Raw genomic sequence first — 27,094 nt, 5'->3', positions numbered from 1 at the left:
TTAAAAACGCGTATTATTCTCTCTGCGTTCGTTTAGTTGGTTCATGTGCCGTGAGTGAACAGCCCCAGATGTTGAATACCGATATTACACGACAAAGGCAGCCAGTTTTGTCCTCGGCAGCAGCAGCAGCTATAGCAACGCAATGCGCTACAAACACGCCTTAAATCAATTACGGCAAACACTTGCTGTAGAGGTGTTGCCTGGTAATTACTGTATCTGTTGGGTTCATCTCGACACAGAAAAAAATAAATACAAAGCACTCGCACGTACTGTCCTATGCCAGCCGATATAAATAAAAACGGTCGTACACTCGATTTTTCGCAACTCTGATAGTCTGAGTCGATAATGCGCCCGTGACTCCCGTTGTTCACATACCAGCAACTCGGAGAGTAGACAAAAAATAAATAAAATAACTATAATTTAAATGCGTATTACCGATTAACGATGAGAATCGGAACGATTATCGACCTAAAATTTCCATAAAAACGCATTGTACGTATGTCTAATGGCGCGGTTGTGTTGTATAGAATATTGCTAAGCGTAATTATATGCAATCCGAGGAAAAAGTTTCATGGAACAGATCACATTTTTACAATTTACCCACACAACATCCGCCTGAGATCATATAAGCGTCTCTAGACTAAATAGAAACCCAATCGAACAATTGGCGCTAAAATTGTTCGGCTCAAAGTACATTTTTCCAACGGTGTTACGGCAGAGAATCATTATTTTTGGCTATCAAGGGTTTAGTTACTGCGTTATAATGTGATAAAGTATGTGCTGCGTTTAAATGTATTAAAACAAATGACTTTTAGGTTCAAATGAACCGTTGGACTGTTGTTAATAGATAAAATAAAATGTACGTGTATAGCGCTGTGAGTATTGCTGTAAAATAATGTTTTTAATCGATGGCGACACTCGAAGTAATTTTTATAAATCACCTTTGTTCGCATATCTAACAGCGTTATGTACAATGTTTCTTAATATTCGTTTTAATATTATTTAATCAAAACTCAGATAAAGTCAATCTACTTGATCGCAATTCATTTATTGGAAATATGTGTTTATAGACCGACAGTAATTCAATAAATATTGATTTATGCTGTGTAATATCAATTCAGTATTGATTTAGTTTAAAAGCCGCGAACAAACTATACAATGACAACCATTGTTTTGCACGAGAACATTGTTCGTAAACTCAACGCGTTATTTTATCATTTGAGATGTAACAAAATTACACATTTTTGTGACCAATTTAGACGTCCTCGGATATAAAAATCGTTAGAATTTTATGACTTGGGTTTAATTGGGTAGTGTTAACTGTTCAGACAACATCACACGAACCGACTATTTCTCTTAAAGTCTTAAAACGAACAACAGCGTATCTAGTACATATACCAAAATTGAAATTTTACCAAAAATAAAACCAATAATTACTAATGATCAATGAAAGTAAGAGTATTAAATAAACTTCGCGTAGAAAGGATTATACAATGAGAAGGGCCATAGTAATATAATCTACAAAATTACATATTCCGGACCATTTTTATTCACTTTATCAGATACGTCACTGCTAACATGTAGAACAAATCTTCATGAATAAAAAGAGAGGTTTAGAAATCTGTTTCGTACAAAACGGCACCATAGTGTTAATTAGTAGTTCTCATCTCAAATCGTAAAATAATTACAAACTTTTTTACTTGAACATACATGTTCATCGTTAATATTTTTTAGAAACTCGTTAGCAGTGATAAACTAGGGAAATTTGTATAAAAATGTTTTTGGAAACCCAGACAGACGTTCAAAAAAAGTTCAAGAAAATTTTAGGAAAATGGCAATTGTACGAATTCTTGCTCTTGGTCTTCCACACATTATCTCTCGTTTCAATAATATCAGAACGCTTCTCATTCTCATTCATTGAATACATAAATCGAAAACGTTTAATCATAACTGTTCTTCGACTTGTCACAATTGTACTATAAATAGGATTTCTAAAGTTTACATTATTGGTAAAAATTGACCTATTTCTTTACTTACTGAACATTCTGTATATTTATAATTACAAAATCGGAATCTATATATTTTTAGAAATTAAAATAATTAATTACAGAAAAGAGTTAACACATAAATCAAATGTTACTGTAGTTGAATAATTAAAAAAAACGAATATTATTGTTAATAAAAATAATCAATATTAAGCGCTTTCGAAAATTCTGTTATGTATTCAAAGTAGTGGTTGATGTTCATAAAAAGTGTTGATGCAATTACTTTTAATGTATCAACTATAGGCGCGAGTATTGATTCTATAATGAATAGTTTTTGTTTAAAATTATATTAAAAATATTAATTTACAACTAAACAATTTTAATGATTTTTGTATAGTCTTCACTTAAAAATTTCATTGTTTATGATTATTGATTTATTTAATAGAAATATTTCCCATATATTATTTAATTTGTTTAATTTTGAGATATTTTTCAAATAAATCCACGTCGATATATCCACACGACTCTGCTCATTGTAAAAACAATTTAGAGTAGTTTTAAAGTTATGAATATAATATCATTAAATTGCGGTCTTATATAAAAATAGAGTCTTTGCTTTTTAAATTTAATATTTCATACAACATACTTTACCGTAATAACCGGTCGTCTTTAGTTTCATTTCGATGACTATTAAAATTCTAAAGACTCACTTAACATGTGCATAATATTATTATCTAATATACATAATACCGGAATTCTGTTGTTTATTCATACAATATCAAATCTATGGTTTAAACACTTGAAAAAGCTGCTTGATAATTTCTTTATTTTAAATATTGCTGACATTTGAAATTTTATTTATTTATTTTATTTATGACAATAGTGTAAGTATAAATATTTGTTACGTTGAAACGAACAGTTTGTTAGTATTTATGCCCGAAATTTAATAATTACTTTAGAACACGGGATAAAATAATCTTTATATAGTAAATAACAACTAAAATGTAGTTGGTAAAACTTAAAAAACTAGCTGGAATAATTAAATAAATATATTTATTTATTGCTAGTTCTACTACATATATAACTTTAGATCTCCATACCGAATAATTATTTTGTCGCTACATGTTCAATGGTTTCGGTTGGGTTATCTATTCAAACGGATGTGTCCAACAATATAGTTTTAGCTTCAATGCGAAGTTAAGAAGGTATTTATTTTACCATGATGCGTTTTTTGTGTGTTGTCCATGAAAAATGTCAGCTCTCGCTAGACCGATTTGGTTGATGCGAATACATCAAAAGAACCGGATTTAGTGTTAATATAGTTGTGGTAATTTTATCGATGAAAATTGAAACGCTCGCAATATTATCATATGATTTTAGAACAGAATAATTAAGTACGGCCCGACAGATATAATATTTAGTTGTATTCGGTGAATTTGAATGGCAGTTAAAGTTTCAGTCACGAATATCTCTTGCATTTTATAATGTACACATTGCAATGTGTAGAGGACACTACTCTGTCGTGCAGCAAACACGATTATGGATGACGTGTGTTGTCCAATAAAAGCAGCCCAGTCAAATAAACACCGAAGTTTGTTTACAGCACTCGATTACACTCGGGTTTAACTGAAAATCAACTCATGATTTAGGCAACGTAGAATATAAAATCATATATTGAATTACCCTTGGAAACTATCTGGAATCGTTTATAAATATTTGTTTTGTTATATTCCGCACGTGCATACCTATTACTATTGTAATTGGTAATGATATTATTTATAGGCACTGTCAGAATAATTTTAAAGGCAGTTTGGGTTGACGCATACTTTCTAATAGGTAAAACGTAATCGTGTGTTGAGGGGAGACGACAGGGCGACAAGGTATATGAGTTATAGGTTCCGTACTGGCAGTAGCGTATGCCATACCCATTATCGAGATTGTGCAGAGGTAGGGGTGGGATTGTCAGAAGACATGTATAGTTATAGCGCCACGACCGAAACTCCGGCGGAGCGGTGAGGTGGCCGTACGGGGGGTGCCATCGTAAATTTAATTTCCATAAACCTGCATAATGTGTACCTATTATAAGTAAGTGTACATATATACGTACGTTTATGTAATATGCTTACTGCGTACGAATTTATTTTCCCAGCCCTACGGTTTTATGGTAATTTACTCCCCTACACCTAACCAGTATAGGACTTTTGACGATTTTCCGACACCGCCGCCCACTGAATCCTCTGGGTCGGCGCACAAAAGGGTCGAGCGGTGCGCGCGCGCCAACGGGGCGTCACTGCGAACAACATTACAGCCAAGAATTGCGTGCGTCGCGCCGGCGGGGGGGTGTCGCCCGAATTTCAAACGAATGTAGATGTATGGTGTACGATACATATATATCGAGTATAATCTACCCTTTGTGGAACGGGGTGCGGCCGGGAAAAAAAAGGGCGATACAAAGTTGTATTGATCATTGCAAGCAGTGTGTGTGTGTGTGTGTGTGTGTGTGTGTGTGTGTGTGTGTGTGTGTGTGTACCTACCAAGTGTAATATTGTTGTACATATACATGGTACGGTTCCTGGCCGTACCGGAGGTTTTCAGGTCAAACCCCCGAAAGCCGCCAGGTCGGATTGATTTTTCAAAGAGTGTACGTATTATGCAATTTACAAGCACTGAGCTACGTTACATCTAAAAACTCGGTGTAATTTCGGAATTAAATATGAAACAAAAGCATTGTGTATTACATTTAAACACTATGATGTAAAATATGGTATATTGCAAAGATAACATGAACTTTCAACTTGATATTTAAGGAACAATGTTTAACATTTCATTTATTTTCATGTCAAATCGATTAATTAGAAAGTTCAATAATTTTTCTATTTTCGCTGTTAACAATAATTCAGAATTATAATTCTTTGGTTTTTTTTATTGTTCTACATTAAATCGATATAAATTTATGATGATTCTTTTGTCTTAGGAGACAAATAAAAATAAAATGCCAAAACTACCGGTTTATGGCTAATTGTGGTTCCAATAGAGGTCCAGTTGTTGCGGCCAAGTCGTGTTGGGTTACCGTTTCGCGTCGCAGATAAACGAGTTCTGACATATAAGTTGTATTAAATAAAAAATGCGCTAAAACCAAAAAGATAATCCGTCACAGGTGTAATTCTATCCTATAATGTTACCCAGACATGGCCTTGCTCGAGACAATTGGATCGACGGATTCTCGTTTCATCGCTTCCCGTGCCGACTAATGAAAATGTTTGACTTTTATTAGAAAATTCAATGAATCGTTATAAATGTGTAGGAAATCTCGATTCGTTTTTTAATATCTAGAGTTGGCTAGTTCTTTCGTGGTCTCACATCAGCGAGCTTAATTTAAAAGAAAGATTATTTGTTTGTCGGAGACTAGCATATACTACATATAGTATATGACTACATATACTCATGTAGCAATTGTTTAAAAAAATAATTATGCAATTAATAAATTATTGTAGCTAATATTTTGTTTAATTGAGTTAAAAAGTTTTATTTTTCTACGATACTTGACTAAAACTGTTTGTTTGTTTAAATAAAAATAGGATTTTTTTAATCGTTTTAAATTTAGTCTCTCATTATCTGTGTAAAAATGGAAGGTGTTATTGAGAATTATACATTATTGAGTATTTGTGTTTCATATTAATTATACATCACAATTGATTTTAAAATTTATTTGAGGGATATTTTTAGGAAAAATTGAAAAAAAACTTTTGTTATTTTAAACGAAATATTCTCAAAATGGTATTCTTACAATTTGCAGTGGATTTTCTTAATAATTTATCATCGAATCTCTAAATAAATTGCAACGAAAATATGGCATTTCTTCGTGTTTAATTCAATTATCCGTGAATTAATTATTTGTCACTTGGATCTCTTCAGTTGTAGGCGACTAATTTTTAAAATGTAAAATCGACTTTTTACAAATTGCGAACATAATCTTAGGATCATTGCAAATCATAAAGATTATTTTATATGAATTTCGACTTGCTTGTCACATGGTGTTTGTTTTGCTTTTCGCGTGTAACTTTAGAACGGCCGTTAAAAGGTGATTAGAGGGTGGGGAAAAGGGGAAAATAAATAGTTGGTAACGACTCGAATAAGTGCATCCGGTGAGCTGCTGACCGGCGGCTACGTGTATGCGTTTTACTTTCGTACGGCGTGCGATGGCCAGTTCGCATTACGTTGTACGTTATATACATGTTTATGAGGTAAATCGGCAATAGCTGTCAGCCAATTGTGCATCGGGAGGAGGGGGGAAGCTGCTGTACTGTAGCGTGTATTTCGCTCGGACCGGAACCGCGGACGGTCGTCGGCCAGTTCAGCCAAACGAGACGGCTCAACATTTCGCCACAATGAGAACCTCCTGAGCGGTGTAATGGACCGCGACCGATAGTGGCGGTAAAGGAGGTACTTGGGGCAACAACAACAACATAAGTCACAAACGATACTGTCATTGTTATTATTATAACGTCCAAACAGACCACCGCACCCCCACAACAATAGTATAAACTGTACGCCGTGTGACAATTTCTATTTGACCGGAACATTACCCGTATGGACAATAGGTTTTTCTCAAATACAATGCACAAATAATGTACACGGCGTCATTATTTACTGTTAAAATTATTGAAAAGAATTGCACTGCAACTTGTGTGACTGTATGTGCGTGCCAAGTAGAATATTATTCAACGGCACCGTGAGCTTCAGTGTATATAATTGAACAATCGGCCTTTACTGTTACGCATATATCAGCACAACAAATTAATTATTTAAAAAAATAACAGTACGTCCGTATGTGCAACGGTTAAAGCTGTAAATCGCTTTTTAAGAGATCGAAAATACAATTTACTCTCTGATTGTTCGACAATTTTCTGAGTAGTTCAACTCTTATTCAAGCCATCATTTTTAAAAATTTTTTTTTTTTTTTTGAAATTTATCATAACAAGACTAAATTCAAATATCTCGACAATTTTACGACTTTGTTCGTTGCGCATAGCGGCAAGTTCAAAAAAATTGACGAGGATATTTGTCGGCTTCTCTCTTTCACAGGATTACAAGGTTTCGTTTTGTAATCCTTCGAACTCAAACATTGAATTAGCTAAGGTTTTCAAATAATTCATCATATCGTTAAATACCCGTGTTTAATGTCGTGTGTACACAAATCCCAAGTATTTTGTTAAAATATAAATAAATCGCAGCTATTTATTTCATTGCAGTTAGAACGGTTTGATTAATTTGTAAGCAACTGAAACAATAAACTGTGTTTATTTATTCGAATTAAAAAATAATTTATAATATCCAAACTTCTAGATGGACAATTTTATTTTTATATAATAAAGTTAATGGATTATGAATTAAGTGTAATTTGCATAATAGTAAATAAATAAGGTACGAGTTCATTTTTCATTCAATAGCAAACGCTAAATATGTATTATTACCGAGAAATGTAATTTATTTTTTATCGAAACGCGATAAGGAATCAAATTTACGAATTATGTTAATGCGAATAAAATGATATCATAATGTCGTTGATATTTAAATGACGAATAACGAATAAAACATTTTATGTGAATTGCGTTTATTAAGGAAGTTCAGTTGTCTGTTAAACTTTGATTGTGCATAAATACTTAATTTAGTTGCTTAAAACGACGTAAACAGTCATCGTGTGCGTATTTATTACGAGAAACATTTCAATATATTTGTCGAAATATTGATCTATAACAGAGCAAAATAAAATATGAATTGGACACTACTGAAATAACAACGTTAATAATTACTAAACGTCAATTACAATAGAATTTGTGGGAACATATGACGTCTATTATGTCGTAATTCATAGTCGGTATCCTTTTGGTACAAATTTTATACGATCGTTATTATTACGAGCGCCACGGGGGTAATAGCTGTACGTGGATACATTTATTTGAATGTGTGTTTTTGTACGACAACGAAGAAAGTTGCTGCAATTAAAAAATAGTCGTAAAGTATCAACGACATACACCGCCGCCGTACCGCTCCGCTGGATATATACACTACTTGTATTAATAAAGAAAAAATATAGGTAACAATCAGACGGTTCACCTAATCGTTAAAAAAAATATGAATCAACCGCTACGCCCTGCGAATCAGTAAGCAATCAATAGAACTTTTTCCCTGTCGTGGATTTTACAGTCGTAGAAAATATATTGAGCAATTATGTCAACTCGACGAGGACGATATTTTATTGATACAAAAAAAAAAAACCACTGCAATTCGTTAATTTTGTGTTTCGAGGTCCCTACACAAAAAGCGTCTACAGTAGGCGTGCTTGTATACTTAACGACACAAAAAGTGGGGATGGACTTGACCAGACGATGAACGTGATAAACTATACGAGATATAATATTACGTTGAAACGGTCGCCAGGGGTCCTCTTCCTCGTAAAGAAGCATTCGCACACGACAAATTATTAATGAACAGCGCAGTGGCATTACAACAGGTCGAGTGGGCGTACAGTGGCCGACATGTAATAACGTTTACAATAATATTGTGTAGTGTCCAGAAGCACACAGCGGTCGCCAATAGCTCTGTGTGTTGTACTCTTGTTATCATTCATATCTGCCTACTGTACACGTCATGATATGATAACTGCCGTACGTTAAATAGCGTATGTGTCGACGCACGACACTGTGACGCGGTTGTTATTTTGTCTGTTGGCTTTTGCCGTCGACCAGTCGGTCGAAGCTGTTTTTGCGTTGACTCTCTAACGCGTTTCGGTTTACTGGGTTTCCAAAAAAATCATAGGACCCGCTACGTGTGTGGGCAACAATCATTCGCCCGACGTGAACTTCATAGTGTTTCGCCTTAATCGCTGTCCTCCGACTTCTTTACAAATAGCATGTTATACACTCTAGTCGAAACACAATAATTACCATCATTACGGTGATTTTCCTCGAACCAAAATTGTTGTTGATTTTTTTTTTTTAAAACCTCTGCCGCCAATGTTCTTCTATTTATAGAGTTTTAATTAGTATATTACGCGGTGCGAAATTCCCATTTCTCCTTGATCGCGCTGAAACTTACGCACAGTGTTGGTTTTGTTCGACTTAAAAAAATGAAACCGTTTATAATTTCAATGTTATGATGTAACAAATGCATAAGCGTGCGTGTATTTCGTAGGTTTTTGATAATCATACACTCGTACGAACCTATATTGTCCTGCAATAAGTTGAGTATGTCCGACAGTAGCAATTATTCTCGCAAGCTGATCCTGTCAATTATTATAATACGGTATGTAATTTTTGGGCATATGTGACGCAGGGTGCCCTTGTAAAAATCCTTAGACCGTGACTATCGAGAAATGAGGGGGGTACTAACCCCGGTTGTGACGTTAACGGCGGGTGTATAATGTACTAATTAAAACACTGGCGCACAAGTAATAAAAAACGTAGCAGATATCGCTGCATTCTAATAATATAATAACACAGTCAGTGCCAGGTATATGCTGTTGGGTCGATAAAATAAAATGCTGGTTTATGACTGTACTCACACGGGATACCAAATTTGTGTTGTACTGCACAGTTACATTAAACCGTTATAATTAAAAATAATAATGCATATTTTATTTCAATATACCTTTTTCATATGATCGCGTACATAATTAACAAATTTTATTTAATTATTTTATTTGATTAAATTAAGTAATCAAGAAATTTACTACCGATACAAACGTTAAACATCTTATTTGCCGCAAAACGATGAGCTTTGTAAATTTGATGATCGCATGGAAAAACGTGTTTTAAAAAGTGAAAAGTCAGTCGATCCTTTCCAATTCACAGTGGTTAATTATAATTCGTCGGTGTAGGATCAGAGGAACATATCAACCAAAATAATAATTACATTATTACATTGGTTGATACGTTGTATGTTATCAAAGAATCTTGTGCGACCATTTTTGTGTTTTAAACCATCAATCTTTAAAAGTACTTAAACTGAAGTTGTAACTTCTAAAGAGTACTATAGTTGTATTATGCAATTCGACGGAGACCCCTAAATAAATCAGTTTTAATTTTCAATTTTAAAGTTTTAATTTTAAAAACTGTTTAGATTGATACGTTTTTTGGCCCTATGCCGACGAGATGACGTTTGTTTCACATATCCAATTCATTGTTTTTAGATAATAATGAGATACCTAAGCGGAAAATGAATCGGCGATACAAAAACCTCTACTGCGATAGGCGGCGAGTTATGTCCATCGCACATAGACGCCGCGACCGGTAGGTGTGCGGTACGCGTTTTACTTGGGCCCGTTTTAGGGTGTAGACAGCTATATGTTTATACAACAACGAAAGTCTGTAATACGCATAAATGTTCATAATGTGTACATAAATTATGGTTATTATTCTATTAGATGGACATCGGAGAGAGATAGCAAAGAGACTAGCTTGTAACAACAGCTGACGTGTGTCCGTTAGGAGGGACTGATAGCGGCGGCCACTGTGGCCGCGGGTAATTACACCTACCGAAAGGTATAATGGTCTAATGACAGATATAAATCAAACTGCCAGATGTTTTGACGGTAGGCAAAGTCCTCCTCTTACCCTATGTGCTTCTATGATGTCATCACCCTCCCTTCTTCCCCTTTGGACATGTCTCAAAAATTAATTATTTTAAATGGTAATTGTTTTTGTTCAACGAAGGGTCAAAGTTTAACTTAAAATATTGTGAAACAACCGATTGCATAGGCAAAATTTGAGCAACACAATTATTATAGAACCTGCGCGTCGCGCATTTACATACAATACATCCAAAACTTTTTGATGAGTTCAACGGGTGTATTTTACATATTGGAAATTTGATCCTTTTGGACTTTTAACCTTTATAAAATGCTCCCGATCACTTGATACGCTGGAATTGTAGTTGTCCTACTTTAATAAGCCATTAAATAAATCTAAAAAATGTTTCGTGGTTAAAAGTAACAATATATTAACGACGGGTTGTGTTGTGAAAAATATGTTAGCAAAACACAAACATACTACAGGCACTCCGAGAAATAATAATTACAAAATGTGTACATTAAATAAAAACACATTTTAGTTTTATAGCCGTACAAAACATAACTGTTTATAAAAATAATACGCCGAGAACGCAAACACATTTTCCACCAATAATAATTACTACGGAGCGCCGTTAAAAAATTAAATCAATAGATATGTTCGATTAATTGATTTCGTGTTTTTCCCAACAATCGTATTCGATGTATTTCAAATAGAGTTTCTGGGCATTGGTTTTCTGTGTAGGACTTGTGTTTTATGACTTACCTATGTGTGTATCGTTATGCTCTGAATTCGATGTTTATGAACTCGCTGTTGTGTGGGTTAATATGTTTATCAATAACCCGGGCAGATTTATGTGGACATAATAAATATCAAAACGTACACAGTAATACTATAACGTTTGTAATTATTCAGGATGCGCGTGGTTCCCACAAATCGCCGCAGCCAGAAGCGGGTGGCGAGGTCGTCTTTGGAGGATACCGAAGGGAAAAAAAATCTCTGGAAAGTCATGAAAAGATATATGATATTATTTTTATTACATTTAACACGCCGTGCGATCGCAGCTGGATAACGTCGGGGAACGACCAGTGATATAATTTTTACAACATAATATGTCTTCACCCTCTTGTCCACCAATATTGTCGGCCAACACAGTTAGGTAAACGTATTCGATATTCAAATTGACCCACTGAAATTTGACTAGAAGCGACTTTTAAGGAATCGCACGCGTTCTAAATTACAAAATGTCGTTGTGTTAAGTTCAAACGTTTGATGGAACCCGTCGCGTTGATTGTGGAACGAGTGTTGTCACTCTCCGGAACGAGAATTGTACCTGTCGTATTGTGATGTTTGGCCGAGTCGCGAGATTTTTTTACCGCCATTCGGGTTTTCATCTAAAAGGGATCGGCGGAGACACACAAAACCGTTTAACAGGCGAGTGATGATTTGTTTTGACGGGTGTTGCCCGTGGAAACCCCCGCGAACTCGCCGCGCAGGATTGCGTGCGGCTATTATTTTATTACAACCGCGGCACGGCTACGGCCAATCAATGATACCCGCGAAAGTAAGCAAGCTGTGCAAGCGTACGGTGTGTAAATCCAGTGGGTTTCACGAATGTTTACCCGCAGGTAGATGTGCTGTACTCGGCAAGACGTGTGAAAGTACAACACGTGCAGCTCACCCTTCTCGTATCATCGCAACAAGGGTAGCGCGGCCAAGTCTATTTTACCCACGGAATCTGACGCATTGCTTGTCATTGGGGGGCACGGGAGATGCTCGACGAGTGGCTCGCACGCTATGATATTTGCCGGCGGAACCTTCCTTACGAATTTCCGACGTTGTAGTACAGAGTTACCGAGGGTGGTCGGCGGTCGTTACAGCAATACAATTAAGGAATAGAACAACGTTAGTCTGTATGAATAGCGTATGTGCCCGCAGTGTCACGGGCGAAGCTTATGAATCCGGTTTGAGCAGAACCGATATTATTATTTCGTTTATTGTTTATGTACTTACTCGACCGATAATGTTCATAAATAAAAAAACCGCCGTATATTATAAAAAAATATATGTATACGGACGCGTTTATAAAATGCGATCCGGTCAGGTATCTCTGCGTACACAATAATAAATAATTTTCGTCCAGTTAATTAAAGCGATACCACTGAAAGACCGTCGTCACAACGGCGACGGAGAGAGACGGAACGGCAGCCCGTAGGAAATAATGGTAATGGTGTGGTAGTAAGTAGAATAGAAAAAGAAGGAACTATATTGAAAAATAATCATTGTGATTAAACAAGAGGTATACACCGCAGATGTGTACGAGGAGCAATAAACTAGGCTCGTTAGCTGTCGTTTTAAGGAGGGGCGCCGATGGGTTACGATTTGTTTGGGATGTAAATAAGCCATCACCAGCGGGCGGCCGATAATTTTTATCGTTATTTATTTATTTGTCGTTTTCGTTATTTATTTACATTGGATTTATTGCGCGCACACCGCGATTCTTTCTTTCCGTTTCAAGGGCTTTTTATTAGTATTATTATTATTATTTTTTTGAATTGCGGACATGCCGTTTTCTGAATTCATGTACAACTTGACGCAGCCCGTGGTCAGTTATTTTTATTTATTTGTCTATATTGTCAGCCACGTAAAATTTACATATTCCCACGCCGAATCTAGACGTTTGTTTTTTATTTATATCGGACTTACAAACGCATTGTTTCAATGTAAATTCAACACCAAATTATTTTGTTACAAGCGTTGTGCACCACAATTTGTAAATGTTTTGTAAATGATCCACCAATAACAATAAATAAAACAATCTCAGGAAATATTACACTCGTTTTGCATAAATTTACACTCGTATTGAGAGTGTGATCAATTATGAATGATATATAAAATATCATTTTGTGTTGTATCTAATCGGGTGTTTATGAAAAATAAACAAGTACTTTGTTCCATAGAAATTGTACAACATGTATTAAATAAGAACAACATTGTTGTGTTGTATTATGTTTTGCCTAGCGTTGGTCTGGTCAAAAGCCATTTGTTGTCATTTAATGAACCTTAATATTATCACAAACAGCATGACGTCTTGACCTTTATTCAACTTTGTAAAAAATACAACAACTATAATTTTTCCCACTCGTTGTTACATTTTAGTAAAAACTCAAACTCATTTAAATCATCATACGAGAGTTAAAAAATATGTTCACACATAGTATATTAATTAATCAGGAACGGCGTAAGAGGTGTGCGAAATGTGGATGCGCAAACTAAGCAAATAATTATAAAAAGACCTTTTTTTCAATAAAAAAAAAAAATTTAAGACTCCCACAAACTTGTTTTGCACGAGACCCCGTAATTTTTAGCGCCGGCCCTGTAATTAATCCGCCTAGTCTTTTTAAAAAGAATTAAGTCATGTGTTTTCAATTATAAATGTAAGTGTTTCGTGATGTCTTGACAACATTATATGTATTAATGAGAAATCTTAACCCTAAATACATCGCATTCCCATTGTTTTGTACTATTTTTTCTTCGGTTAATTTACACTCAAACTAAATAGTAAGAGATAGAATAGTAGTAGATCTTCTCTTTAAAAATAGTAAATGTGCATTACTATTAAACGAATTTAATAAATTGGCCGTTAAAATAAAATAAAATTTTATTTATATGGATTTCTTTTGAAGATAGATTATATTAGAAATTCTTTATTTACTTTTTAGTAAATACTTGTTATTCGTTTTCCGTTTTAGTACATGCTATGTATGCATAAGAAAGAGAGATGTTGCTTTTTTGTTGTGGTCTACTACTGTGTGGCACTCAACTCCATTATAGTCATATCATTCATGAGTAGATTGGTATTAGCTTATCAACGTACTAATGTATTAATGTACTAAATAAGTGGTTAGTAATACTTATTGAAATCACTGTTGAAAAATGAATGGTCATGGCGTTTAAGGGTTATTGTTATATATTACATGATACTATGATTTAACATATCGTATAAAGATGACTGGCACTTTTTTTACCCCGTGTGGTTGAAATTGACAATGAATAATTATTCTTTAATTTTTACTTTACAGTTACAATGCACAAGTCCAAAGAAGAACAAAATAACGTTACCAGCTCCCAGTACCAGCGTTCGCGAACTTGTCCGGAGCCCCATCACTTGCATTTAGACGGAGATATGTTCCTACAAGTAATTATAAGATTATAATAATTACTATGCGTGCGTAAACACTATTAGGTGTTAATTAATGCATTTTACAGGCGTTAAATGGATTTTTAGTGATGTTAACTTGCGACGGCGAGGTGTTTTTTGCAACACACACAATAGAAAATTACCTAGGCTTCCATCAAGTAACTATAAATCAATTCTCAAATCTTATATTTGAACGATAAAAGAATTTTTAGTTTTAAACGAAAAACAATTATTCAACATAATGTAACATATTGTAATAGATTGTTACCAATGAAAAACTATATTTTCGAAGTGAGATTTTAATCATAGACAGTCACTAGGCTTTAAACAAAAATTACTTATAATTTTTTTAATAACATAAAAATGAAAATTAATATAATTTTATTCTAACTTTTACTTCTGAAAATATTGAACTTAAAGCCATTTTCCACGTTTTTAATTTTTTTTTAACTATTAAAAATATTCAATATTAATTAGTAATTGGTGGTTATATCACAGACTGGTACACTGAAAAAATCCAATAAAATCAACAAATGTGTTATCGTAATAGATTGTAAAATATGTCAAAAAAAAAAAATTTTTGTCTAACGAATCATAGTTTATTTTATTCATTTAAATATTGTTTTTGTTAGAAGAATAAAAAATTGATCAAATTAATAAATATTTTTTTAAATGGACAAAGAAATAAATAACAATAATAAAGCTTGTACAGAGATTGGAGTTTTTTACAAATAGCATAATTATAAAAAATGTAGGAAATATCTAGCAGTGATTAATATCATCACCTAATAATCAATTCAATGTCAATTTGTAAAATTTATTTTTTGTTTTTCATCGTTCAATAATAATATACGTTTAAAGAACTTTAATTTAGTATAGGTTTTGATTTATTAGACATTTTCAATAATCAAATAAAAAATAAGTAATTTTTTTGTAATAATTGTAAATTATTAAACTTTGAGTGCAATTTTTATATAGTAAAAAAAAAACCTGGTATTTTTTTTTAATATTGTAGTAAACTTTAAAAACTTTTATTTGACATAGGTTAAAATTTGTCAGACGTTAAACGGAACATTTCTATAAATTGAGTTTATAAACATTTTTGTGAATATGTAAATTGCCACGTTTAAACCCTTCCTGTACATTCCCTGGGTATTGATTGGACTTTGATAAAAGGCATATTAAAAGAAAGTTGTCTCAAGTATTGCCAATGTAAATCTCATTAAGATTACTGTTTTTTAAAACAGTTATTGTTGTTGCGTTTTAAAATGATTTTTAACATTATTCGGTGCAACTAGATTGAAATTGAGTACTTTTGACGCATAAATCAACAAAATCGGTTAAACGAAAATTTCCATGGAAAGATACACAAAAATAAATACATTATATTAAAATTGTTACTTTCTCAGCTTCGCATCGAAGCTAAAATGATTTAATCAATGAAATATATATGAATTATTTATCTAATAAAAATACTAATGGATGTATATTGATAAAAATTTGTTAATTTTACTAAGGAGTTTTTACAGTGTAGTAACCTAACGAGTGTTATTATGGTGTATAATAGCTAAATGCATTTAACAGCTGCTAATACAATATAAGAGATATTAACGGACCGCAATATAATATTGTACAGATGTAGAACAGCGAAAAAAGCAAAATACAACGTATACGAACCAAACATAATAAAAGACATCCTCATTGTTTATTGTATTGTTATTTTATAATATACTAATTTTCTCGCCGACAAATAAATTGAACTAGTAATATTAAACTAGTACCTGCATGTTTCCCTAATGCAGTCACATCTGCGTGTCGAAGACAGATAGTCTATGTAATAATATCAACCATATAATAAACGACTACACAACTGCATGAATATGGCTTTTTATGGATTTGTGAATAATGAAAAGAAAAAAAACGTTAATAATCCTTATTCGATTAAAGCGTTTACTTCTCGAATTTGCTAATATAAATTAGTTAGGTTTTTACATTATTTCTTGGAGGATGCAATGATAATTTTAAAAACGACACTGCACAACATTCGCGTGAATTTTTTAACAATGGATAATTATGCATATAATGTGTAAATGAAAATTGTGTTATCGAGCTATGAGAGATAGTATCGTCAGTTTTCATAAATCCATATAGCTACTCGCATTTATTGCAAAAAAAAATAACATTTACTATATTAGGTAAATTTGCTGATTTGTATCTTATTATTTTCCTGGAGGTTATGAGCAAAAAAAGGTACTCGGGAGAGCCGCGGCAAGGGGACTATCGGTGGTCAGTGAACTGCGTTTCCTGTGGCCGCGTGCGTATTTTAATATTATTACTGAGGTAATTATTATTACCAACTGCTAGCTGTTCCAATTTTAATACTTCCGACTTTTCGGCCGTGTGCAGGTAAAACAAAAATCGTATTGTATCATTAATATATCTCCATTTTATTTCATTTTTTATGCAAACCCGTCGGCTCCGACAATTCACATGACCATGTTGAAGAATGAATATGCATGAAACGATTAAATTAATATATACATTCTCTAAAATTACTTTTGTACACATATATAAATGGCAGAAATATCCACCTAAATTAAAAAAATATAAATGATTCACAAAGGAAACATTTTATCCAGTCTACACACTCGGATTTCCCTACCTATATATTGCATTTTAAGTATAAAAAATACCTAAAATATTACAGTTTGATGTATTACCACCCCTTTTTTGCATTTGAAATGACACAATTAAATTAGTTTTTTCAATTAGTTTCACTGAAATTATTAAAAATGTTACAATATGATGATTTTATTTTAGTTTTCTATCTAAAATAATTAATCGCTAATTAGATAAATTTATTTACAATCAAATAAAATGACACTTGCTGAAGTGTTTCATGATTAAACGACGACTTCAGTTGTACTCTTTAACGTTGTCCATGTTTTGTCTTGTAGTCTGACATAGTTCATCAGTCCGTTTACGAGCTAGTGCATTCCGAGGACCGCGAAGAATTGCAAAGACAACTCATGTGGAACTCGACCATACAGTCAGAACCCGGATCTCCTGCACCGTCCATTACGTTGCACGAGGCTTTACACCCTGACAACGGTCGTTTGTTACAGCGCAGTTTTACTATACGCTTCCGGTGTCTTTTAGACAATACTTCCGGGTTTTTGGTAAGCAATTCAACCGTGTTTTAAACATTATTGCTCCACTTATGAAGGTAACCGGGTATAGGCTTGGACATTCAAAAAGAAGCTACAGTTTTTAATGTGATTTCATTAATTCTGATCTTTCTCGACGTTATTATTATTCAAACCGTCTATAATCGTTTTGCTAAACTTATTGCATGTCACTAATTGTATTTACAGAGACTGGACGTTCGTGGTCGTATCAAAGTTATTCACGGTCAGAATCGTAAATCGGATGAGCTACCTCCTTTGGGCTTGTTTGCTTTGTGTACGCCATTTGGACCGCCGTCTTTATTGGAAATACCTCACAAAGAAGTTATGTTTAAAAGCAAACACAAACTCGATCTCAGCCTTGTGTCAATGGACCAGAGGTATATATCTTAGATTTACTTCTTCTCATTATTATTATTATAGAAAGATTTAGTGTAGTTATATCTAAATTAATTTTTATGACATCAAATAAAAATTCTTTTGATTTATAGTTTATTGTTTTTACAAATCAATTAAATTTATATCAGATATAATATGGAACTTATAAATACTCTATTCAAAAATAGATAAAATATTTAAACGTTATACCGGAAATGCGTTCTGAAATCAAGTAGAACAGATATGTTATGTTACTCGCGCGTGAATTAATAAATAAAGTTTTAATAGATTGTATGGGAAATATATAATAATCCTAATGAATGCTAGTTACCGATTTGTACAAATATTCATACGGTATAATTACATGAAATTATTTTAATAATGATTTTGGTCAGAAAAGTGCTGGAATTATACACTCATAATTTAAATGTTTAATAAAATATGCTTAGTTTTCTTTTGCGTGAATACTTTTTCTTTTAGAGACAGTTATAATACGTATCGTTTGTTTACAGAGGCAAATTGCTGTTAGGTTATTGCGATTCTGAACTAGCTAATATGGGAGGATACGACTTGGTTCATTACGATGACTTGGCGTACGTAGCCAGTGCCCACCAAGAATGTAAGTATACCACGTATTAAATATATCTAAATTTAACATCTTTATAAGCACCAATACGTGGAAAATATTTAGAGCTAATTTTGGAGACTTCGTTATTTGTACTGTCTTATGCCTAAGAAAATCATCGGAAGACACTCTTATGATTCGTATCAATGTGATAAAAAATATTGGGCAAATTAAATAATAACTATATTAAAAAAGTATTTCAATAAAAAAAATATTTACTTTTAATTTCTTCTTCTTCTACTTTGCTTGTATTACAAGTATTTGGGCTCGCCCACCCATTTTCTAAACCTTAACTTGGCATAATCTCCCACATCATCATACACACATTAGCAGTCCTCCTATCACCCTAATGACATCCAACCACCTCTTTTCGGTCTTTTTTTTCGGAACGTCCCTTTCCATAGCCCTTCTTACAGCTTCCTATTCCTCTCTATTTCTCCACACACACGTTTTTTACCCTACTACGAGTCCTTTATACATATTCTTTATTATGTTAATATAAGTTTTTGAGACTCCTTTTCTCATTAACACCCCCAAATATTAAATTTGTTCAATAAGATAACATTATTTACATAAATAATGTTAATAAATAATAAATGAGTTATATAAAACTATTAAATAAATATTATGCAATAATATTATTATATTTTTGATTATTACAGTATTAAAAACTGGAGCTTCAGGAATGATAGCGTACAGAGTACAAACTAAACAAGAAACGTGGCAATGGTTGCAGACTAGTTCTAGACTAGTGTACAAAAATTCTAAGCCGGATTTTGTTATCAGTACACACAGGCCGTTAATGTGAGTAAATAATTGATTAAAAATTTGTCAAAAGAATTAAATTAATCTACATTAATAGATTATCATTCAAAATTAATTTAATTAATCTACATCTTGTGAGCCTAAACTTAAAATTAATTTATTTGTATAAAACTTATACGATTACATTTATTCATATATTTAACGCAGGGAAGAAGAAGGCCGGGATTTGTTGGGTAAACGAACAATGGACTTCAAAGTAAGTTATCTGGACGCTGGGCTAACTAACAGTTATTTTAGTGATTCGGAACAACTGACGGGTACCTTACCTGCTACCGCACCCAACAACCCAGCTCAGCCTTCTCAGCCTAGACGCCGTTATAAGACGCATTTGAGAGACTTTTTATCTACATGTCGAACCAAACGGAAACTTTCTTCTTCGACAACTCTTCCGACCTCTGTCACTGTGGCCGAATATCAGACGGTACAAGCCCCGTCTGTCACCCCCACCGCTTCTGCAGACATTTTGTACACAAATCTCAACACGACTACGTTGTATACGACCACACCGTATAACGGTGCCGGCGTGACGGACAATGGCACAGGTTACCAAACGAATTTTCATCAGCCCTTGTACGATACCCGGATACCTTATTTGACTGCTACCGATAATCTATTCCAATATAGGTAAAAATGATTTAATGTTATCATTTACATTTTAAACACATTTCAATACCAAATTTACTATTTATTTTCTTGTTTTATACATTTAGGTCCTTAGGTAATTATTATCCCGAATACCATACGCCATCAAACACCCCGTACATGGGGCACGGTTTTTTAGATATTAATCCTAGGGCGCCTGTTCAATGTGGTTTGCCCATGTACGACCAATTGACGACGGTGATTGGTAATAGAGACTGTGACAAGGTGTACGGATCACCACCAATGGATCAACAACATCAGCAGCAGCACGGAGGTTCTACAACAGAAGACGGCATGTCAAAGTGCATGGACCAAGGGGCACCTTACTTGATACCACTGAGCGATGTTCAGTTTAGAATCAAAAGTTCCTCACCAACACCAAACGGGTTGAAAATTGAAGATTCGAAATCTGAGTACGACATGCCATCTGATTCGGATGCGCCTAGGCAAACAGTACTCATGTGGGGAACGTGTGTAGGGAACTCCACGTCGCCGAATCAGTCACCAGGTGGTGGTAGCGGCGGAGGTGATGGCGGGAACTCGAGGACTCCACCACAGATTAACGGTCATCCACCGTCGCCGTACTTGCAACAAAAGAAAATGTCATCACCCACGTCTGAAACCCTCAAGTCGCTGCAAACTGAATTGCCTGATACACCGCCAAGTCCAGCGTACTCCAATCATCATTATCATCATCACCAGTATCATCAACATTTAACTGGGGGCGCTGAGGTATGGACACCCCCGCACGCGCACCCATCGCACCACTTCTATGCTTATCACCACCACCAGTGAGTGTCTTTTATTCCAAACACAGCGTCGTGCAATATAATTTTGATATAAAAGTTTTACATTTTTCATCGTAATTAAATAGGTAAAAAACATTAAATACGAAGGTCGTTTAAAAAGTAAGTGTCTCTACCCTATAAAATAATAACTACTAGAAACATCAGAAAAAGAAAAATTCTTTTATTTTTTTTTAAAGAAATTTAGAAACAATTAATTTTGTAACTTCAATTATTTTCTTCGCATTTTTGTAGCTTTTACTACAAAAAAGATTAAAAGATTTTTAATGCAGCCTTATAGCCCTATGTCGCCATTTCTTTTAAAAATCGGTCAACAACCTTTAAGTTCTTTATCGTCGGAAAAGTGTTGTCTACCTAGGTGAACTTTTAGCTTTGGGAATAAATAATAATCACTTAGAGCAAGGTCTGGGGAGTATGGTAGATGAGGAATTAAATCCCAAATAAAAAATTCAAGTAAATAAAATTCAAATTAATTTTTTTTTGCAGCGTGAAAACGTGCGTTGTCATGAATCAATAGCACACCTTTCGACAACACTCTAGTTATCTTAGACAGCATTAGCTATCTTGGAACCCAGCGTCCGCACACACTTTGATCATTTCCAATTTTTCTTTTAACAATTTTGACACCGACTTACGTTTTATTACGATGTGGGGAGGTAGATTGAACATAATATCATTAAACTTAAGACGTAAATCTCTTTGTAAAATATCCAAAATACACTGTATTTATTCATTATCATTTGCATTTAAAAGATGCCGTTCAACAAAATTTTGAAAAGCTACGTATCATTTTTGTATTATTACTCATTTCACCTGTACTACACCAACATCATTTCTCGGTGAATTTCCGTAGGATTTTTACTTTTTCCTTGTAGAAATCGGATAATGGGCCATAACTCATCAGTGGCGATCAGGACAAGAAGCCTTCTATGATGACTGAGCTTTTTATGTTCAGGTTTTTAGTGAAAGTTAAAAAAAGTCCATTGAGGCTGACTAATATAATTAGATTAACATTCACCCAACATTTGAAGATCCGCGGAATAACTGTTTGGATTTGACAAGTCAGAGAAACTTACTTTTTGCACGACCCTCATAAATAAATTACTTTTAAAATTTTGAATATTAAGATTATAATTATATTATTGAAATATAGTTTCCCTCCTATTACGCATATTTATTTAACGACAAATAAACTAATTGTTATAAGCCCATATTTCCACAGCTTTCTATAGTAATACTTGTAAATAAAATAATGTATACTATAAAAGGCATACACATTAACTGTACTAGAAGTTTGGAAAGTAATTTAATTGTAGCTTATAGTCTTTTAAATAACTATATTAGATAATTTTATCATTTCGGCGAGTTTTGTTTGTTTTAAGTAATTGTAGTTGCAGAATTTTATTTATAATTTCGCTTTAAAATGCTTAATTTGTTATGTTGTGCATTATTTTATAACGAGGTAGATAATAATACTGTAGACCTATGATTGGCTTTTTGTTAAATTAAAATTTGTGTTTTAAATTTATTGGTCTTGTTTTGGTGTAGGATTCTCATGAGGATACGAATATATATTAAATTATAAATATAATAATATGATACATATTAATTTGTTAAAGCTTTCATGGATTATTGTATTATCTATATTATTGTATTATTTATGTACACATAAATCATGACTTTAGTTTTTTGATGACATTTTGACTCGTTGCAGAGTTCCCAAGTTGTAACTGTAATGTCAACCTAGTTTGTTTTCTGAATGTTTTTAAATCGTTAATGGGTTGATATTCGATAATATTAATATGATTATTTGTTGTTGTTGTTAATCTTACTATCGCGTTGTTTTTGATAAGGACTATCTACTTGTTATTGATGTTGAATATGTTAAGTTATTGTTGTTGTTTTCGACATTCTTAACATTTTACATATCTTTTTCTGCGCAAGTAAATTTCGGATATGTCGAATATGGCTTTTTCACGTATTGTGTTGTTTTTTATTATTTATTTATGATTCCAAAACTGTAGTAGTCATATCTAAAACAAGCTTTCAAAAGTTTTTTTTCTAAATTTCAGTTCTTTTAGATGTACATTAATATTTATTCATTATAGAAAGGAATTTTGAGTGTGAAGGAGTATTTCTGGGTACTTCAAAGCTTATTTCGTCGTGTATAGTATATTTAATGAAAAAGAACACAGTGAATAGTTTTACTTAATCACACACAACTCGTATGCATGATATCTAGTTCGCGTTTCTTCATTGAAACTGATTTATTTTTTATTTTTGCAGCAACAACAGCACGGATGTTTATCACGACTCGCCGTACAACAACAATTACCTTTACAATCATACTGCTCATCATCAAACCACCGTTCCTCCACCGTCACAATATCCGAGTCCGTCTCAATCCAGATTAAATCACAGGACTGCAGTCCTCTGTTGTCCATCTCGGAGGTGACCAACACGCTGCTCAACCAATGAATAATAACTCTTGACTGTAAAAATAAAACATAAATAAATTGTATTTAATTTTTTTTAATGTTTAAATAGTATTAAATAGGTACATATCATTTTTACTATTTCATTATACTTTAGGATAATGCATAACTATTTACTTTCTTTAAACGCACAAATAATTTTTTTTTTTATAATTAGTCAATGGTTCTATATACATAAATCATTTTTATAAATGCACTTAACAAAAATAATAAGATATTAGCTATTGAAAATCCCATGATTGTTGTTTTTCTTGAAACCTATTTATGTTTTTAGTAATGTTTGTAGATATTTTTCTTTGTTGTTTTATATTTTATAAAGAAAATGTGTACACTAGTTTTATTATTTTGTTCTGTGATATGAATTTTTTTTAAATTATTAATAGTTACTCAATCTGGTAAACTACATAATCGCTGTATTTAATGGTTCTTATTAGATTATTTAAATTTAACTTTTGACTAATGTACTTAATATCAAATCGTAAAATTTTTCTTAAGTAATATATTCTAATGTTTTTAACCAATTGTTTANTTGTTGTAACATAAATCAAAATTATTTAGATAGGTTCTATCTATTGAATAATTTATTAAATTATACTTTATTATTTGTATATTAATTTCTTTATTGGTTTGTGACTTTGTTATTTCAATTTCGCATTATAAGTTATATTTCTATGTATGTAGCAATGTACTAAATGGATATAAATTATTTTTAACTAAATAAAAACGTCTAAAAACTTTATTAGTTTTTAAAAAAAAAAAAATGTATTTATGAAAAATGTAATAAAAGATGTTATATTTATTATGATAATTATCTAGAGTGTAGCTACTAGTTGGTTTACCCACTCAAGTTAATCCAGTTACACTACTATTAATTTGATTTTTTAATAGGACAGCAATTATATTTAACTGATTAACAAATTAGTAAATTATTGAAATAATAAAATGTGTGGAAATAATAATTTTTAAACTTTTATTTTAGAATTTATAAATATTTATTGGAGTATCGAAAATTATCATTTTTAATAATTAATTTGACATGTATCTTAACTTCAGTCTTTATTTTGAAGTGTTAATCACTACTGAATTATTATGTCAAAATCTTAGTCGACCAATAGTTATAATAAATATATTAATATTTCATTTGTAAGTTTAATTTAATATGAATGATTTCGTTAAAAAAATCTAATTAATGGACATTTGAACGCCTATCCTAGTTCACATGGACAATATAACTAACAGTTTTTCAGAGGTGAATTTAGACTAGGACAATGACAAAATATTCTGAAGTTTAAGTCGTGTTTAAACATATAATAAATAAAAACTCATCTTTTATGTACAAATAGCCGTCGTATCTAAAAAACATTATTTTAATGTTATATTACTTTTTGAAAAATATATGGATACAGATATTTTTGTATGCACATAAGTACGTTTCTCTTATTCAACAAATTTTATTGATAAGTTTACCTTTTCACAATTTAGGAGAGTAGTGTTGTCGATCTCTAGACAGAGTAATTAAAATTTGGTAAGACACTAATTTTCTCAGAAACTATTGAAAATTTTTAATTTTTGTAAAGAGAAAAAATAATAGTTTTAAAAAACAGCCAATTATAATTAGTTGATTTTGTTATTGATATACATTCAATAATATTTTTGATAAATAAATATTATTTTGTTTATTAATTAAACCATTTTTTTTTTTGTTGATTTACAAAGTATTTTTTAATATGATTAATATGTTATTCTTCTGACAAAAATAATACTTAAATTAAAAAAAACTTTGATTCATTTAACAAAAAGTATTTTTAACGTATTTTAATAATCCATTTGGTGATTTTAACCAGATGATTTTTTTTAAACTGTCTTATTAATTAAAAAAAAACGGTAGCACAGTGGGGTCGAGGCACAGTGTGGACGAGGCACAGATGGGACAAGTATAGATGATATCTGACAGTGATTAAAATCACTATCATAAGAAACGCTTCGATGCAAATCTGTAGATAGTGTTTCCTTTAGAGAAATTGGTGAAATATTTTAAAAGCAACATGAACTCTTATTTCTTTAATTATATCCTGATTAGTAGTTCTTTGATTTTAAAATATAATATATGAATAAATACTAATTATAGTTTTTAAATTTAGTATGAAATTGTGAGGCCAGCTATGATGTATGGTTCATAGTGTTGGGCGGTTGATAAGAAAGTAGAGCAGAGAATAAGTGTAGCAGAGATGAGAATGCTTAGTTGGATGAGTGGAGTGACTAGAGAAGATAGGATAAGGAACGAGCATATAAGAGGAAGTATAGGTGTTGCGTCAATCGTGGATAAGATGACAGAAAATAGACTTAGATTGTTTAGTCATGTTATGAGGAGAGAAGAATCGGAAGCTGTAAAAAAAGTTATAGAAATGAATGTTGAAGGAAGAAGAGTTAGAGGAAGACTAAAAAAGAGATGGAGGGATGCTATTGAATGCGATTTGAGGACAGATGATGTGAGCGTAGAAGATGTGGGAGATCGTGTCAAGTGGAAGCTTAGGATAAGGGTGGCCGACCCCAAGTAGTTGGGGTTAAGGCAAAGNAGTTCATGTTGCTTTTAAAATATTTCACCAATTTCTCTAAAGGAAACACTATCTACAGATTTGCATCGAAGCGTTTCTTATGATAGTGATTTTAATCACTGTCAGATATCATCTATACTTGTCCCATCTATGCCTCGTCCACACTGTGCGTTGACCACACTGTGCTACCGTTTTTTTTTATAAATCTGACACTTAACCTGCCCACAGGGGGGTATTCAAAATGACAACTTTATCACAAAAAATTAACTTTTTCAACTTAACATTTGAAAATGTTCCGGAACATTGACACTTTTATATATATATATTAAATTAAAGCTAATGTAATGTACTTTATTATGAAAAAAGAAAATTTAACCTCTGGACTTGTCTTCGTGGTGAAAATGGCTACCGAATGCTTTTTTGTGTGAAAATTCTCGATTTTATTTTTTATATTTTTAACTTTATAATGCTATAACTTATTGAAAAGTGTATGGATCAATACAATTTTTTTATGAGAAATAATATTTTTTAATAATCCCTTTTTCATTCGACATACTTTATCTTAACCAAGATATTAATAAGGAACTAGCAGATCATGTAGCTTTTGGAATAATACATCAATTTTAGCTTCGATGCGAAGCTGAGAAGGTATTAATTTTATTATGATGTGTTTTTTTTTTTATTTTTTTTTATTTTTTTTTGTGTCTGTGAACGCTCAATCTCAGCTCTCGCTGGACCGATTTTGATGAACAATATGTCAAAAGATCACAAATCGTATCTAGTCGAAGACATTACCCTCAAAAATTGAAAAAAATTCCCTCGTTCCC

The 27,094-nt window shown here is 32.5% G+C and overlaps 1 protein-coding gene across 5 annotated transcripts in view; it reads left to right on the top strand.

Moving 5' to 3' along the window:
- LOC126896762 (hypoxia-inducible factor 3-alpha) overlaps window positions 1-24,236 on the top strand; it is a 34,526-nt gene extending 10,290 nt beyond the window's left edge. For 3 of the 5 annotated variants that reach the window (XM_050669821.1, XM_050669823.1, XM_050669822.1), the window contains 9 exons: window positions 14,638-14,753; window positions 14,825-14,914; window positions 17,714-17,935; window positions 18,131-18,321; window positions 18,832-18,938; window positions 19,607-19,748; window positions 19,917-20,393; window positions 20,480-21,202; window positions 23,504-24,236. In XM_050669821.1, the coding sequence (XP_050525778.1) occupies window positions 14,638-14,753; window positions 14,825-14,914; window positions 17,714-17,935; window positions 18,131-18,321; window positions 18,832-18,938; window positions 19,607-19,748; window positions 19,917-20,393; window positions 20,480-21,202; window positions 23,504-23,672 (2,237 nt within the window). In that variant the 3' untranslated portion in view covers window positions 23,673-24,236. Of the gene's footprint in view, window positions 1-14,637; window positions 14,754-14,824; window positions 14,915-17,713; window positions 17,936-18,130; window positions 18,322-18,831; window positions 18,939-19,606; window positions 19,749-19,916; window positions 20,394-20,479; window positions 21,286-23,503 lie in introns of all 5 variants that reach the window. The other 2 variants (XR_007701931.1, XM_050669824.1) reach the window with 2 other exon arrangements.
- The last annotated feature ends 2,858 nt before the right edge of the window (window positions 24,237-27,094 follow it).

The sequence above is a fragment of the Daktulosphaira vitifoliae genome, unplaced genomic scaffold (genome assembly GCF_025091365.1).
Source record: "Daktulosphaira vitifoliae isolate Bord-2020 unplaced genomic scaffold, ASM2509136v1 Scaffold_1, whole genome shotgun sequence".
In the NCBI taxonomy this organism is placed as follows: domain Eukaryota; kingdom Metazoa; phylum Arthropoda; class Insecta; order Hemiptera; family Phylloxeridae; genus Daktulosphaira; species Daktulosphaira vitifoliae.
This window is presented reverse-complemented; position numbering and strand designations above follow the sequence as displayed.